Here is an 18,492-nt window from a genome sequence, read left to right on the forward strand (position 1 = left end):
GCTGGTTAGCCCAGTTGGTTAGAGTGCGGTGTTGATAATAGCAAGGTCCAGGATTCGGTACTTGTATTGGCCAGTTAGGATGTGAATAGTGTGTGGGGTGTGTGTGTGTGTCTACATTGAATCACCGCACTATGCCATCTCCCATTGGAAAAATGGTGCTAAGTTTATATTCATAGGAGAGACATATCAGTTATTCATGCTTTATAAGATTGTGGACTTCTCAGAAGTTTGCTCCCCACAGGTTGAAACCACCACCCTGGATCTTTACCACAGTTTGTACAAATTGTGGAGTTTTTGCATTTCGGTAACTTCCATACTGCCTTCCAGAATCGCATTATTGTCTGTAAGAAACAGTCTCCCTCTACCTTAAGGTCAGTTTTTGGAATACAGATATTTAGTTTACATGAATAGACTAGATGATCTACCTGACAAATTGTCCCTTTCTTCTTTATCTGAGTCCCTTTTTCCGGCTTCTCCTTGGACCATAAAAGTTTAGGTGACTCTTTGAGCAGCTGATGTCCTGATATCTCATTCAGAGATAGAAGTAAGGGAAAGGTGGATTCATCACTTCTGAGAGCTGAATATTATGTTGCTTTAAAATATGTCTTGACTCCTGCTTGGAAGAAGAAAGAAGCTGATGTTGCAGATGACAATGACAGTGATGCACTCTCTTCTGTTCCAATCTTCGACCCCCCTGAAAGACAGGCAAAGACACCTCATATGCTTATTTGCTCTTCAATCTTTCGTTATTAAAAAAAAAAGTTACTAACAATAGAAAAGTCCACATTTTCCTTTTTAAGTGATTTAGGAATTAACCACTAAATTGAGAGAAAACTCCAAGACTTTAAAGTCTCAAAGTGGAAGACTATTTATCATGAAGTCATATTGTGAATAACTTTGGTCTCCCACACTGGAGACAGCCATATCTTTTCCTGTTTATTTACCTTGATAAGGAAAGTAAATTGCATTTTTACTAAATTTCTCATTTAAAGAGATTATGAAAGCAGCATAATCTCATCAGCATTTCCCTCTCTCACTTTGTGTTGTCTCACCTACTTGGCTTATATTGTAGATTGTGGTCTGCTTATTGCAAATACCGGTTGCCATTTATAGATAACAAAGAAAGGACTGTGAATCACTTTTAATGCAGGAATATTTCTTTTGCTGTGAACCCTAAGAGCGAGCTCAAGGTAAGGGATTAATCTGTTATATTGATTATTGTATTAAACAAAAGAGGCAAGCTAGTATTTTATATATTTTTCTCTTCATTAATTACTTAAAAATTCACTTCAAACAGAATTTGAGATGCCTCTTTGTAGATTATATTTTTCTTCTCAGAGCAGATTTTTCTAAGCAGTTTTAAAAAAAACATCAATTTTACTCTCTGGATGTTTGTATAAGCATCCAAACAGTTCTTTAATAATGTTGGGATATGTCACAATCAAGTGACATGAGGTCATCTTAGTCTCTTCCGTATTTCCCTTTTTAATCTTGAAGGACTTCTTTGGGTGCCAGGTACAATGAGCCTTCTGTCTTTCAGAGGATGCTGTAATATCTTTTTCAGGAGATGTGTTCTTGGTAGGAGAAAAAAATAGAAACAGAATGAAAGAGATAAACATGATTGATGGTACTGGACAGTTATTTCTGCAGATAGGTAATCATTGAAGATTTTCTTTAGTCATGCTGTGGTGATTTCAAAATAGAACTGCTGGACCAATTTCTTGTAACTTTATACCCCACTACTTTATCCATGAACGTGAGTTGTGTTCAGCTATAAAAGCTTGTGAATAAAAACTCTGCAGCTGCACATCCCACTGATGCCTGTTGACTTCCCTCCTAATTAATGAAATGCCATCCTCAGGTTATCCTTCATAAAGCCTTTGTTACCTGATCTTTTTTTCATTTTGTCACTTATCCATCTTTTCTTCCTTTCTTCTATTCATCCGTCCATTCATCCATCCATCTATTCATCCTGTATTTATCGAGCATTTAATATATGCCAGGCACTGAGAATAAAATAAATACAAAGGACTCTGCCCTACAAGGACGAAAGAATTAAAAAAAAAAAAAAAAAAACAAATGAAATGATTACAAGTTAGATGAAGTGCTATAAAAGAAAGAAACACTTGTTGAGAGAGCAAAAAACAGAAGTGGGCGTTTCTGCTTTAGGAAGGATGGTCTGAGAAGACCTCTCTGAGGAAGAAACGTAAGACCCACAAGACCCCATCTGCCAAGGCCCCATGGAGTCAGTCCTGGGGAGGAGGAGGCAGGGGAAAAGGAGGACGCGGGCTCTTGCCATAGGCGTGTGTACGGAGTCTTGGGTTTCTCTGGTGTGACCCCTGGAAAGCAGAGCCTCTTGGCATCTTCATCTTTGTCTTTTCCACAGCACTGAGAACAGTGCCTCTCACACGCTGGACAAAATCAATACATGCATGGGTCGAAGGGCCTTTCAGCAGCATCTGACTTTTTCTAGAACACGTGCATAATGGCATGTGGGGAGCAGAGATGTGTGTGTTCCTCTTGAGAGTAGGTTTTGAGTTTCATTGCCACTTTGGTGGTACTCTTTAATTACCCCCTAGTAAGGCTTTCACTGAGCATTCAAAGCATGCTCACAGTAATTCCAAGTAGATACAGTAAAGAATTAAAATGTACAAGTAACTTCTTTATTCCACAAATGAAAGGAGCTTCCATTCTTGACTATTTTTCTGCCACTCTGAAAGAGAGTTTACATAGAATATATTATATATACTTATATATATTGTAATATGTTACATGATATATTAGTGGTTTCCAGGCCTGACTGCACATTGGACTCTTAGGAGGATTAAAAAAAAATGCAGAGGCCGGCCCAGTGGCGCACTGCTACAGTGCGCCGCTTGGGAGCGTGGTGGCGCTCCCGTTGAGGGTTCGGATCCCACATACAGACCGGCCGCTCACTGGCTGAGCGAGGTGCGGGGGCAACACTGAGGGTTGCGATCCCGTTGCTGGTCCCGGTCCGGTATGGGCGTGGCACTGAGGGTTGCGATCCGTTGCCGGACACGAAAAAAGAAAAAAAGGGAAAAAAAAAAAAAAAGAAGTGCTGTTCCAAAAAAGAAAAATAAAGTTTAAAAAAAAAAAAATGCAGAATTCCAAACCATAACCCTGAAGAGTCTCATTCAGTTATTTGCTTGGGTAAAGGTCCTTGGCATTTATACTATTTTAAAACCTGCATTTATTTTAAGGGAGTAGGATAGGGAGAGGGCTCCCAGGTACTTCTGATAGGAATACAGGTTTAGGAACCATTGGCTGGGATCGTAATGAAACATTCCAAGACTAGGTAGATGCGTCCTAAACTGTGTGTAGTTCATGGGTCAGAGTATTGCCTGATACATAGCAAGCTGTCAAATGTTAACTATTGTTAGGCTGGTGAGTAAAAGTACGAGTTTGCTGAAAAGAACAATAACCTAAAAAAAATATATATATATATATATATATATATATATATGCAAATTGTGTGCTTCGGAAGGCAATAAAACATTTAATACACAAATAAAATAAGAATAATTCTGAGCTGTGATAAAACAGTAGCTTTACTTTTCTTTGCCTAAGTTTTGGGCAGGATAACAAGTAAAATCTCTTCTTATCTCTTTTCTAACCCATTCGAAATAGTGATTGGATTTTTCCTTCCAGAAAGATTCCAAAGCCCAGTTTAGCTTGCAGAGAAAAAATTGGCTGTCACTTGGATGGTTGATTGTTTTAAATTACATTTTAGTTAAGGTTCTGCTTGTAAAAGAGGTCAGTAAGAATTCTGATGACTGTAGTTGATTGGCTGCATTTAGGGCAAGGAGTGGTGACTAAGATTTGAAATGCATTGGAGTACAGGTAATATTTTTATTCTGTATTCTGCATTTTGTTTGGTTTTTTAAAATATTATTCCCCTCCCCCACCCCCCACCCCCCACTACCAATTTTTAGTTTGTGTTTAAATTTAGGACTTGGCTATTTTTGTGTGTGTGTGTATTCATATGCATACAAACTTAGGATACACATCTGGATAATACAAATGTGCCCAAAAGAGTTGCTTACACATTATAGATTGATTTATTTTTAAGATATATATATTGAACATCAGACCTTGGACTGTTTATCCTACTAGGTCCTAGGGATACAGTGGTAAGCCAAACAGACATGGCTTCTGGTGCTCAGATGACATTTGTTGAATAATTGAGTGATGACATGAGAAATAATATTGTAGTATTGGGGAAATGTATTTAGCATTTCATAGATTTTGTAGATGGTGGCAGATGTGCACAGTTAAGTCAAGCTTTAGTCTATTTGCTGGTGGATGTTTCGTTGCTGTGTCCAAGAAGATTCCCTGAGAACTCTAGTGTAATCTAGATTTTTCTAAAGTACCATAAATAAATTGGTCACATGCCCCTTAAAGGTAATTTTATTTAAACACTTATGGAAATGGTCAATGGAAATCTTTCTTTGGGTGGTGGATTGTCCAGGATAAAATGTCAGGTGATATTATTGGCTGAACACACCAGGGGAACATTTGGAACCACACTGTGTCCCCATCAGGAATGGCTGGAATTGATACCATTGGTTTCATGGTCAAATTTGTGAGCCCATGGAGGGTGCAGATTTTCCCTATGTGTAAGCATGTAATAAATCAGGGTTTCAGTTCTAAAACTTACCCACGTGCCTTGTAGCTGATTTCAGCTTTAAATAGTGCCCAAGGTGGGAGAGAGTCCTCCTTGATCTTTTAAAAATAATCCCTTAAAGGTCCTAATACGGTAATTCCCATCCTTTCTTTTTTCCTTGATCTGCCACTTTTTTGGTTTTTTTTCCCACCCTGTCTCTTAGTTCTCTAGATTGGTCAACATTAATCCAGGATAGGTAGCACTAACCACAATCATAATCATAAGAGCTATTTTTTTTTTATTGGGAGTTTACTATGTGTCAGAGACTGTGCTGAAAACGTTACATATATTATTGCATTCACTTTTAACAGTAACCTATGGGATAGGCACTTATTATTTCCCTTCTCAGGTGAAGAAACCAGGGAACAGGGTGTTTAGTAAATTTGTACAAGGTCACAGAGTTAGTAAGGGGTGGGTTTTGAACCTGGATAAGTCCACACTAGAACCTGAGTTTCTAGTTTTTATGCCATATGGTGCTAGAGGTAGGAGAAGAGGGGTGGGGTAGATTAGTAAGAGGAATAGTGTAACATCTTTAGGCATCTGTTTGCCCCAGTACCCAGCACAGTACCCAGCACAGTACCCGGCATGTAGAAAGTGCTCAGTGACTGCTGCTGGTGAATGCAATTACTGCATCAGGGACCTGGCTGCTTTTCTCCCCTATTCCCTCTATTGTGGATCTTTAGTTTTACCAGTAATCCACCCATTCTTCTCTACTTCACAACTCCTCCTATCCCCAAGAACTGTCATCACCTCCTACCAGGACTATTGAAGTAGCTAATCCTGCCCGTCTTCCACTTGGTTCTCGACATAGCAACCAGAGAGACCTTTCTAAAAACTCAAATCTGAGTTCATTGCTCCCTTGCTTACAATCTCTCAATGGTTTCTTGTTTATCTGGGGATGAGAATCAATGGTCTTTCCTTGGCCTGCCAGATCCTGCATGGTCTGGGCTTGGTCACTGCTTTGGTCTCATGGGTACCACACTTTTCCTTCATTCTGTGTCCCCCAGTCACAACAGGTTCTTCTGCTAAATTCCCACCTCAGCTTTCTTGCATGTGTTGCTACCAATGCCTGGAAGACTCTTCTTCTGTTCTCCTAACCTCGCCACCCCCCTCAGATCTCAGCCCAGAGGTCCCTGCCAGGAGAAGCCTTCTAACCCTTCAATTTAAAGTTTTTTGTCTTCCTGTGGCAATTATTACATTTATTATTATATATTTATATGATTCTTTAATGTGTTTCCCACTAGATGATAAACTCTAAGAGTTTACTCAGTGCCTGGGACATAGTAGCTATTTCATAAAATTTGTTGAACAGAAGAATGAGTGAATGAATAAATGAGTAAGGAATAAACAGAGCCAGAAATAGTTTGGCTGAGGCTCCTGGCTGGCTATTTCCTATTATTAGAGGGAAGTTAAAAAAAGATTATGTTATGGAATTTGAGTTTGATTGTGGCTTATAGAGATTACATTGTTTTCCAACCATGTACTTTGGAGATAAACTCTTAGGCACAGAGAGGTAAAGTAACCTGCCCAGGATACACAGCTAGTCAGTGTTAGATGTCTTTGTTCTGACCTTTGAATTTTCTGTAGGGAGAAACATACACATACACATTTCATAACATACACATTTCATAACTCTGCAGGGCATCTTTGGTGTGCTGCGTCTGTATGAGTTGTATAAATATTTGATAATATTGATGTTGTCATGTCTGCATTTTTAAGTGTCTTTTAAGAGTATAGTATGTATCGCCATTTTTTTCTTTTTGTATACCAATGCATTCAGAATTGGATTGGATGATGGTCTAAGAACAGACAGATGTATAGCTTTAAGATTTGCGTGTCTTGAAAGATGGTGCCCACGATTAAGAATGGTTTATGTTTTACTTCCACTAGGACCAGACAAGGACAGCCCTCCTTATATTCTTGGGGTCTGAGGGTAAGGATTTCTGTGTCAGATCTCTAGACTGTCAGGAGGAGGGCACGTTCAATTATCAAGCTCCAAAAATGCCTGTGCACGATGCAAAGCAGCTAGAGATGTATGATGAGTTGATGCCTGAGATCTCCCAAACTGAGAAAAGACACGAGCAATCCCACAACTCTCCCTCTTAGATCCTGTAACTCCATTAAGTGTTAAAAATTCACCGGTATGTGAAATTACCTCTGCCTTCAAGTTCTGTAATAACGTGCAGCCCCTGCAAGCCTCAACCGGTATCTGAGCTGGGGAAGGCTAAATAAGCATCCCAAGGTGCTCGCCAGGCTGCTGGATTGGATTTCTGGCTGTGCCTGGGGCCTCAAGTAGCCCCCTCTGCGGTGTGAGGCAGCATTTTTGTCCTGCAGGTACAGTAGGTACTGGATTAAACAGGTCTGCTGTTGCAGACAGACACCAGGCACCGTTCTAGCACAGAGCTGTGTTTGGATTGGAGTTTCCAGGGCCTTATCAGGAGCCACCCCTAGTGACACAGCCAGTGCCAGAACTAACTTTGACTTTCACTCTTCGCCAAGGGCTTGCAGAACACCTTAAAGGAAAAAAGATGGAGGCGCTTAGAGTTCAGATGTTCATGCCATGCTCCTTTGAAAGCTTATATCTGTAAGTGAAGTTTTATTCTGGAAATAATCCCGGGACCACTTAATGGGAGCGATTTTTTTTTTTTTTCTTTTTAAGTGGGAAGACAGAGGAAGGGAAGATTTTATTGGGAGTTAAAAATACTGGAGCTGTTACTTTGTGACTGTGGCTTTAATCAGCTTTAGCTGTAACCTCTGGTAGGTGGATATGACAAGGGTAACTAATTTGAGGGGGGGAATTGAAATGCTCTACCCCATTATCTTTGCCATCGTGTTTAAAATTGAATGTTGGTCTTAAATTAATAATGACAACAAATAAAAAAAACGGCTGCTTGAAAAACGTGAGGTAGAAAAGAGCTTGATTTATGATTATAAGATAGACTGCAGCCTAGCTTTGTTATCAGTAAAAAAGAATTCTCTTCAGGAAAACAGTGTGCTTAATAGTAATGTTTGTCAAAACAGTCCCATTAGAAACCCTTAGGATTTTTGGTTTCTCCTTTTTTTTCTGACTGTGGAATAGTAACCATTGCATTAATAAACATCTCATTTGTATTTTTTGTTTATTGATTTTTTTCTCTTTGAGGGGAAAACAAAACATCCAAACATCAGAATCATCTGCCTGGCATATAAATGTAGAACAACTTTGAAATTGGTAGTTTCAAAAAAATACTAAAATGGAGAAATGCTAAATACCCCCACCCCCTTTAACATTTACTTTCACTGTTAGGTGATAAGATTTGAAAACAATGCTAAAAGCTGTGTCTCTAAGTGAATAGGCATTCAAGCAAATCAACTTATGCAAAAGCTACCTTTGGAGCTTAATAATTATTTACTGAACGTTCCTGGGTCATGAGAGAGGTTCTGATTAAGTCAGAAAAGCATTATGTTCAGCAGCTTGTGAAGGTGTGTTTAAAGATGGCAAGAATAATGGAAAAATACTAGATGTAGCTGAACTATTTTTAGAATTTGATTCTTAAAAAAATAAAATTCCCATAAATTTAAGTGTGGGTTAAAGTTCATCATTTTCAGTAGATATGTCTCTTAAAAGTCTTATTAAAGGTAGTTTAAAAAATGTCTTTAATTCCTTGTGCTTCTATTTTTGCTGTATTTAGTTTGATTTTATAGATACTTTAGATTTTTTCATTCTATGTGTCATTAAAGCAGTTTAATTACTCATGTCTGTAAAATGAGAGCATTTTATGAACAAGGTATATATAATTATGTATTTAAAATGTCATTATGCTAGAAATGTTATAAATTTCTGCCTTATAAATCACATAATAGTTGGGGAGATGATGTCTGCTTTTTGTGATTCATATCCTACAAGAATGTACTCTATAACGTACTAATTTTTTTTAATATTAATTTTGAGCAAGTGAATGGGATGCTATGGACAGATGAAACTCACCATTCTGATGTAGCTTGAGGACAGCAGTCATGTCAAATCAAATGCACACCCAGATTAGTTCTTAATTTTGAATTTCCTTTTCTAGTTAACTAATATACTTGCCATAGGAGCATGCTTCGCTTATAAACTCTCAGAATGAAATTCTTCGCAAACGTCTTTGACAAAACTGTTCACTGAGCTGTTTGTTGCCCATTAACTTCCTCATGCCTGTTTTTCTAGGAGGCTACACACTGTGAATTAATTGTGTGTTTTGTATTTTCCTCTAGGAAAGCAAAGGAACATCATAGCAGAAAGCAACATTCTAGAATTTTGGCTCCCTAGAAAATAACTTGTCAGTTTTTACTAATTTTTAGCTATTAAGATGCTCAGAGGATATCCTTTCAGGAATTAAAACACAGGATAGGAGAATTCGTTGCCTAACTTTTACTCATTGGCCATATTGTTTGTAGGCACCGTTCTAAGCATCTTACCTGTGTCAGCACATTGGATTCTTATAACTGCTCTGTGACAAAGGTACTTTTTTCCACTACCATTTACAGATGAGAAAACTGAGGCCTGGGCAGGTAAAAAAAATCCTGCCCAAGTCATGTACCTAAGAAATGATAGAGCTAGGGTTTCAACCCAGGCATTCTTGTTCCAGGGCTTAGGTCTTATCTGCTGTATTTCATGGATTTTCACTAAAGATAGTAAATGAATCAATATTTCTTCCTTTTTTTTTTTTTTTGTCTTTTTTCCATGTCCGGCAACGGATCGCAACCCCCAGTGTTGCATAGAGCTAGGGTTTCAACCCAGGCATTCTTGTTCCAGGGCTTAGGTCTTATCTGCTGTATTTCATGGATTTTCACTAAAGATAGTAAATGAATCAATATTTCTTCCTTTTTTTTTTTTTTTGTCTTTTTTCCATGTCCGGCAACGGATCGCAACCCTCAGTGTTGCCCCCGTACCGGACCGGGGACCGGCAACGGGATCGCAACCCTCGGTGTTGCTCCCGCGCCTCGCTCAGCCAGTGAGCGGGAACTGGTCTGTATGTGGGATCCGAACCCTCGGGCGGGAGCGCCGCCGTGCTTCCCAAGCGGCGCACTATCCAGTGCGCCACCGGGCCGGCCCCTATTTCTTCCTTCTTTATTGAGTTAGGTTTCCCCCATTTTCAGATTTCTAAATTACCAAATCGTAACTCAATTGAACTTTCAAGGGGCCATGATTAGTCACAATCCCACAGTATTTGTCTATCAAATATATTTCCCTGAGTCCAATTCACTGTTGATTATAATGCGACTGGAGGAGGAAAAAACACTATTAAGTATAGTCATTGATTATAAGATCTGTTCTGATTTGGGAAATCTTAAAATGTAGAGGAAAATTTCCTCTTCAAATTAAGGAAATGTGGTAGATCCCTAGAACTCAGAGTTCCATGTCACTGGATGATTCAAGCAAATGTTTTGACTAAAGGTTGTCCAACAGTAGAGTTCTAGTATCATTTGATTCTGTGAGATGGAGTATTTGTTAAGAAAGGGATGCAAAATTTAGCCATTAAGCAAATATTTATTTTGCCCTACTATGTGCTGGGGAATCTATATGTGAATACGACATGTAAAGGTCTCTGCCCTCATAGAGCTGGCTCTACCAGGTCATGAAGGACCAGGTACTTATCGGCCTCATTCTGAAGTCTGGGCCTCAACCTCATGTTCCAAAATGACTCCTGGAGCTCCAGACTGTGCAGCCAAATGACAGGCTACATGGTTGCAGAAGGTTCCAAGAAGGGTATCTTTTAAAGGAGCACCACATGACATTTCTGCTTAAATTTCATTGGTAAAGCATGGGCAGGTAGCCAACCTAACTCCTGGAAAGCTGGAAAGTGTACCCAGCCCCAAAAATGTGAAAATAGGAGAATGGGTACTAGATTATTTGAATTGTAGATCTTAGGTTGACGCTTTGATTTTCTTTATCAAAATTACTGATATTTTGGGCTGGCCCCGTGGCTCACTCGGGAGAGTGTAGCACTGGTAGTGCCGAGGCTGCGGGTTCGGATCCTATATAGGGATGGCCAGTGTGCTCACAGGCTGAGAGTGGTGTGGACCACACTGCGCTGAGGGTTGTGATCCCCTTACCAGTCAAAAAAAAAAAAATTACTGATATTTTCTAAAATGTCACAAAAACCAGCAGCGGTATCCCAGGGTACGTCAAACTGGCTTAAGCAAAAGTGGAGCTTGATTAGCCCTTGTGAATCAATGTCCAGAGTTAGTCCAGGGTTTTCAAGGCATCAGGGATGGTTTGATCCAGCTGCTCATTGTCACCTAAGCACTGGTTCCCTCTTTATTCTTCCTTCTCCTCAGTGCTCTGTCCTTTCTTTCAGTTCACATTACTGTTTCATCTAGTTTGAGTTTCTTCTAATTTAGACCCAGGAAATTACAGATTTGTATTCTACCAGCTTCCCAAACCTTAGTATAAAGTGTTATTTTGCCCCAGTAGTTCTAGTCACAGACATAGGGCTGACTCTTATTGAACCATCTTGGGACACAATCCTATTCCTGAGTTAGTCCCTGTGACTAGGGGAATGGATATGCTGATTGGCCAATCCTGGGTTGTGCTTCCATGTCTGGAAGTAGTAGCCACAGTATAACCTCATGAATCGAAAGTGAAGGAGGCCGGTTCATCAAGGTGAAATGAGGGTACTTTACAAAAGAAGTGGGGCAGGATGCCGAGCAGGCATAAATACCACGTGACCACCATAAATCATTACTACTATTTGTGAAGTTGCATCGTAAACCATGACAGGTGCACCATCCCTGCTCCTGAGATCATAGTTTGTACTTTTGTCCTGATTTCAACACAGTGTTTCAAGCTTTGCATCTCGGTAGATATGTCCTATACATGCAGTAATTGTTAAGTGATGGTAAACTAAGGCTTTTGAATCTTCTGTGACCCGTTAAAACGTTATCTAGTCAAGTAGACAGAGCACGCCCTGTGATTGGGGCAATTATTTGAGTAGGGATAGGAAGAGCTTTCTGCTTTTAAGAAAGTTCCTCCCAATTACTTTCACATTCATGTCTGAATTCAGTCATTAGGTTGTCATAGTTTTAGATTTTAAAAATGTTCATTTAAAAAAAATAGGTGGTGCATCTTGCCATGCCATACCAATTCCTTATACTTTATAAGAGACCAATTATTTTAATTTTATTTTTTGTTGAAGTAAATTTTTTTATTTCAAAAAATTTATTATTAATAGTTTTGATTGAAAACCATAATTGTTTACATTTATAGGAGATGAATTTTTCAGAGCCCTTTAAAACATGGCAGCTAGATGTGAATGGGATTCCCTAGTTGGATAGAGTAAGCAAGAATTCTAGAGTTTGGTCTAGTGAAGGGAAGCTTGATATGAGAGACAGAAAACTTGACTGTGGGCACTTTAACTTTATCTGCTTTATAACCTTTCAATGGTCTGGCTCTCAGAGGTGATTTCCTTGAAAGGAACTGAGTGTTGAGGATGCCAACTCATAGTGGCATTGGCGGAAAATGGAGATCACTTGTGGTCATAAAATGAGGAAATGGCAAAGTTCATATCCTTGGTCTAAAATATCTTTTAGTAATAGATTGACATTCTCCTTAGTTGGAGTATATAGAAGTGGGAAACACTTTGGGAGTAGTGAAAATAAGCAACTTAAAAAAAAATTTGGTGATGAAAATTTCCTGGAAGAGCATTGCTCATATATTACAGAGGTCTCTCTCTACACACACACACACACACACACACACATTTTTTCCCTGTTGGCTGGCTGGTACAAGGATCAAACCCTGGACCTTGCTGTTATCAGCACCATGCTCTAATTAACTGAGCTAACTGGCCAGCCCTCTAAACATTTTTGATCATCCCTCCTAGTTAATTTTTTTTCAAGCAAACCCTCTCAACAGTTTTTTTAATTTGTAAATTTTATGTATGTGCCACTGTACTTATATATTACATTATAAAATGTGAACAAAAATAGAAAATAAAAATGATGAGATAAAATAAATGTAAAGAACTGTTCTAGTTTTTTCTTTTTGTATTCCCCCTGGTATCATTTTTTGTACCCTCTTTTGAAGAATACTGATGTGTTGGGAGTCTTATAAGGTTCTCTTTGATTTTATTTAATCAGTTATTGAGATCGGTTTTGTCTGGTACCGGCCAAAGGTCCAGCTTAAAGAATATGTAGAGTCCTGAATAAATATGTAGAGTCTACAATTTTTTACCAACTAATTAGGGTCTTGGTGTTAGAAAGTAAAGATTTCAAATTTTAAATTATATATGATTGGTGGTTCTTAATTTCTTGAATGTTTTCTCCTTTTGTACAATGAAAAGTACAAAGCTCCAGAAACAGGAGCAGTGTCCGGTTTGGACACCATGTTATCCTGAATGTCTAGAAACACTTTGGAAAGCATTCAAATATTTGTTGAAAGAAAGAAGGGGAGAAAGACATGCTGTGTTTTACAAGCCTTTTAATTTTCTTTTATGCCAGAAATCTGGAGTATTTATTATCTGAGCTGGAAATGTTAACAGAAAAAGCTGGAATCTTGGCAGATTTTCATTCCTTTTCTTGACCACTAGAACCCAAGTTTAGTGATGACATAAGTCCACATCTCTGTGTTCGAAGATAGACTGTGATATCTGGCACTTTCATATTTACATGGGTTATACTCTCAGCTATTTTAAATATAAGGAATGATGTAGTTTCTTACTGGCCTTGCTTGGTGAAAAAATCATCCTGAATCACTTTGGAAGGAATGGAAAGATTGAGAAAATGGAAGTGTTGATCATAATGAAATGTTAGATGCCTAGACTGTCATTAAAAAACAAATAACCGGGGCCGGCCCAGTGGCGCACTGGATAGTGCGCCGCTTGGGAAGCGCGGCGGCGCTCCCGCCCGAGGGTTCGGATCCCACATACAGACCGGTTCCCGCTCGCTGGCTGAGCGAGGCGCGGGAGCAACACCGAGGGTTGCGATCCCGTTGCCGGTCCCAGTCCGGTACGGCACGGGGGCGACACTGAGGGTTGCGATCCGTTGCCAGACATGGAAAAAGACAAAAAAAAAAAAAAAGAAAAGAAAAAACAAATAACCGGGGACGGCCCAGTGGCGCACTGGATAGCGCGCCGCCTGGGAAGCGCGGCGGCGCTCCCGCCCGAGGGTTCGGATCCCACATACAGACCGGTTCCCGCTCGCTGGCTGAGCGAGGCGCGGGAGCAACACCGAGGGTTGCGATCCCGTTGCCGGTCCCAGTCCGGTACGGCACGGGGGCGACACTGAGGGTTGCGATCCGTTGCCAGACATGGAAAAAGACAAAAAAAAAAAAAAAAAAGAAAAGAAAAAACAAATAACCATTTGCACTTGTAGGTACTTTCAAAAGATTCTTAAGAATTTTATTTTGCTTGTAGAACAAATAGTTTCTATAGATTCAGCCTATCAGTTCTTTTTATTTATGATGAAGTAGTTGTGCTGTGACCATAAAGACCCATTGGTAGTTTCTGGACAGACGTTTTTGTTTGGCTTCATAGCCCATTTGGAAGGAGTGAGTAGTCCCTCCCATTCTCTCCCATCCAACATGTTGAATTCAGTATCAGAAGGACTCTTCAGAGCTCCGGTCAGGCTCTCTGGAGTTGGGAAGTGGAATGTGAATTTCCTCAGATTGGAGGAAAGTGCACTGTCTAAGAATCAGGGATGCAATGCAACTTCGTGGGCCAGCTCTCCTACCAAACTGATGGGTGATCTTGGATGTTTCCAAACATGGCCAAGTATCAGGATCAGCTGCAGAATTTTTGTAAACATGTCGATTCTTTGGTTTTACCTAAACTGAAATCAGAATTTCCAGGAATGGACATTTTTATTTAAGACAAAGTCCTCAGCTGATTTTATTGCAGCCAGCCTTTTGCCTTTGGAAACTCCTGTAGCTTAAACTATCCATGACATAGCTTTCTCATGTGTAGCCGAGGTTAATATTCTTGTGCCTTTCTGTGACTGTCTCACTATGTATGTGAACATCAGCCATTGTGCTTTCCTGCACATAAGTAAATTGTACCCCAGTGCTAGCAAATACTAGGCTTTGACCTCTATCAACCGAATGACTGTAATGAAGATTATTTTTTATTGGACAAAAATTCTAGGATTCTTACTTTATGACTCATGAGAGGATTTCCAAATAAATTATCTTCTCTCTCCATCCCTGCAAGATTTTGTCAGGTTCTCTGAATTAAATAGGATTGCCTAAACGTCATAAGATGTATCTTCTTTGGTCCAGACTTGTTCACAGGCTTATAAAAAGTTGATCCCTTGTATCAAAAAGAAGTATCATGTTCATGGTTTAATATTATTATTTTTGTCACTAATTTTTGAACTATGTTCCAGTTTATTGGATCATGTTCCAGTCATTGTGCTAAGCTTTTTATTTCTATTACAAATTTTAATCCTCACTACAATGCTGAGAGGCAGATGTATTAAATACTCTGTATGAATAAGGAAACTCCAAGTACACAGAGATTGACTAACTTACTGTCCTGTCTTAGAGGACTGTGATATCGAGGCCCAAGAATGACTCATATTGTCTAGTAAAGAGGCATTGGCATCACTGTTAAAGGGGAGGGGTGATCAGGCAAATATTGATTGAATGCCGGGACATTGGATTTAATAGAATTTCTGATATATTTATGTGACTATTGAAGGTGGTGGAGTAAACTGTTTGGATTTAGGAATATGCCAGATAATTCAGAGCCCATATCTGATATAACCATACCATCACAGAGAAGGGGAAGTCTTTAAAGTTTAAAAATGTCAATTCAGCCATAGAGGTAGGAACTCAGGTCACATTTAGTGGCCTCCTATTTTCCGTAGACTGCATTCTAGCCTTTGTGCTGAGCACTTTAATTCAGCTAACATTAGCTCATCCAGCCCCTGCAGTACATTTAGGGGTGAGTTTTGGAGAGGCCCAGAGAGGCTAAGTGGCCCACTAAAGATCACGCCGCTCATCAGTGACTGAGCTAGAACTTGAGTCCAGTTGGTGATCATCCTCCTTGAGTCAGGGTTGGGCAATTCCCATTCTCAGGGGAGTTGTGTGTCTGTCTTTAGTGACTTGGGAGAGTGTCAGTAAAGGCTTCTGTCTCTCCACCAGCTGGCTTTCAGAGGGTGATTTCTGGTGGTGAGATGCACACCTTCCCATGTGGAACTAGATCAGAGTCTGATAATCTAGATAACTGACTTAAAAATTTTCAAGGCATCTCAGAAGAATTATGTGACTGTAGCTTTAAACTCTGTGAGATTACAAACCAGGTATTCCCAGCACCTGGCAATAACTATTTGTTGAATAAATGACCTTTACATAATCTGATTAAAAGGAATCAGACTCATGGAATTAGGATTATTTAGCGAAGATTGAGCTTCATGGGCCCAGGATGAGTTCAGTTAGCTTTTACAATTAAATACATTTAGACATCTCTCCTTGCACATCATTAGTAGCTTGAGCATCAGGTCCTCATTTTTAAAAATAAGCACTGTAGCCACCTGTAATGTTCTCACATAAACCTTGATTTTGAGTTTAAAACATTATGCACATTTGACCTGCTAACACTCTGCAGTGTAGATACCTTCTTTTTTGTCCATAAGGTGATAATTGCAGATTGAATTATTTCGAAGAGAAACGATGTTTAAAAGATGAGAGCAAAGCTGAGAATTGGGGAGTCATCTTTAACAATGTGGAAATATCCTGCCGGGAAGTGTGTGCGATGAAGTGACTCTGATGCTTCACTGGCACTTTTAATAAATTAAAAAAAAAAAAAAAGTCAATTAGCTGAGCTTTGCTAAATTTTTATAAAAACAAAAATATATTTGCTATATTTTCTTTAGTGGGGTTTAAATTTATTTATACTGGTCTACTGTATAAATATGCATTTCTTCTCCTGACAGGGTATTTTAGAAAGTGCTTTAAATGTTATTGTTGTCGACTTTAAAGTATAAAGACTTAGTGTGGTTGATAACTAGTAATTTTAACTTAAGATGTCTCAAGAATGCTTTACTGTTAATTGGAAGGATTTTTCCCCCAGTATCACAGCCAATGACTTGTCTTGAGCAGCTAATTAGTGCGATTATTGCCGAGCTGCATTTGCTACAGCTCAAAGGTTTGCTCCTGTTTTTATCAAAAGGATCAAGTCTCTCTGGGAATGTTTTAACCCGACAGGCTTTGAATAGTAAGACTGCTTATTTATTTATTTATTTATTTTTAAATAGCTGACCCTCTCTCTCCCCACTTGGCTTAGGGAAGTACATTTGAGCTTTGAACACATACACCAAAGTGGAAAATACATTTTTTTTTGATGCTCTTTTAGTAGAGCTTTACCCAGTGAATCTATTATTTTAGGTGAATCGAGTAATGGCTGGGTATTCTTTTTGTGTGGATGAGTGCATGATATTAAAATAATAAGCGAGGTATTAACGTTGTTCAGTTTCTTGTGCATCTGTAGGAAATTAGGAAAAAAATGGAGAGAAGGTTAAGTTTTCTGAGATGCTGGAGACATAAGAGAACTAATGTGTTGGATATAGTCACTACTTTTCTGTCTTATTTCTTGTCAAAATACTGTCTATGATGGGTCCAGTCTCCTTTCTTCTAGCCAAATGTTGACCTTGATCACTCAAGTAATTTCTTCGTGTTTTTAAATTAGTTTCTAGTGGCATATATTCTGCCACTGAAAGAAAATATTATAGCTTTATTATAGTTGGGGGGGGAAATAAAATTAAAGAATTTTACCTACTCTGGCAACTCTGATCATCTTTATATATACCATCCTAGTCATTTTGTATGTTTGTGTACATACACACACCATAATTATTTTAAATCAGAATGTAGATATGCTTTTGAATCCTGCTTTCTAATTTACTCTTATTACATGCATTTCCCAATTTGCTGTCATCGTTCAATTTCTTTTTAAAAAGTACTATTTTATCAAATTCATGTATCATAATTTATTTAATCATTCTCATATTATGGGGCAAATTTAGGTAATTCAGAATATTTTGCGATTTGTAAAGAGCTTTGTAATGTCAATTTTCCCACATTTGGATTATTTACTTAGGAAAATTTTCCATCGGTGAAATTTCTGAAGCAAATTGTACGAGCAATTATATAGCTTCTTGATAATATTAAATTGTTTTCTTACATATACCTTAGCACAGCAATGGCCCAGAGCGACATAATCATTACACTTTTTCTTGTCGTGAATGTTTTGTTTTTGGAAAAATTGGATACTACCTTGGATGTTATTCTACATCTGGCTTTTCTAAGTTCATTATATTACGTAGTTTTATTCATATCAATAAATATATTTCTACACCATTTTTAATGGCTGCAGGGTATTGCATTATATGAACCTATCACAATTTACTGAACCAATTTCCTGTGGTGAAAATAAGTAAACTCCTAGTATAATTTTTATTATGTAGTTTTTCTGGGACAGTGAGGGTGAAGCATCCTTATCCTTTAGTATGTTTTGTTACCTGCAGACTCTGAAGGTTTCTATCGTTAAGGAGCTTATAAGGATGGTCAATGATTTAAAGGCATTATTTTGCCTTTTGTTAAAAGATAAAGACAATACAGGGGTTTATACCTGAGGAGGGAAACTCAAGGTACAAATACTTCCCTTGAAGCGTGACTTAAGAGTGAATGTTTTCTCGAATGGTTCTTTTTTTCTGTTTCTAGGTGCTAAGGTTTTTACTGTTTGTCCTAAATAGAGATTAAAAACAAACAAACAAACATATATAAATATAAAATATATATATATATATTTCACTATATATATATATATATATATATATATATATATATATAT

The 18,492-nt window shown here is 38.5% G+C and overlaps 1 protein-coding gene across 4 annotated transcripts in view; it reads left to right on the forward strand.

Annotated features, from left to right (window-relative positions):
• The window catches only part of MITF (microphthalmia-associated transcription factor), a 211,317-nt gene that overhangs the window by 106,208 nt on the left and 86,617 nt on the right, over positions 1 to 18,492 (forward strand). The window contains exon 1 of one of the 4 annotated variants that reach the window (XM_008567206.1): positions 7,152 to 7,268. The exons of the other annotated variants lie outside the window; for them this stretch is intronic. Within the exon in view, the coding sequence (XP_008565428.1) occupies positions 7,213 to 7,268 (56 nt within the window). The 5' untranslated portion in view covers positions 7,152 to 7,212. Of the gene's footprint in view, positions 1 to 7,151; positions 7,269 to 18,492 lie in introns of those variants that run through there. 4 annotated transcript variants of the gene reach the window in all.

Source organism: Galeopterus variegatus, unplaced genomic scaffold, assembly GCF_000696425.1.
Source record: "Galeopterus variegatus unplaced genomic scaffold, G_variegatus-3.0.2 Scaffold303, whole genome shotgun sequence".
NCBI classification, from domain to species: domain Eukaryota; kingdom Metazoa; phylum Chordata; class Mammalia; order Dermoptera; family Cynocephalidae; genus Galeopterus; species Galeopterus variegatus.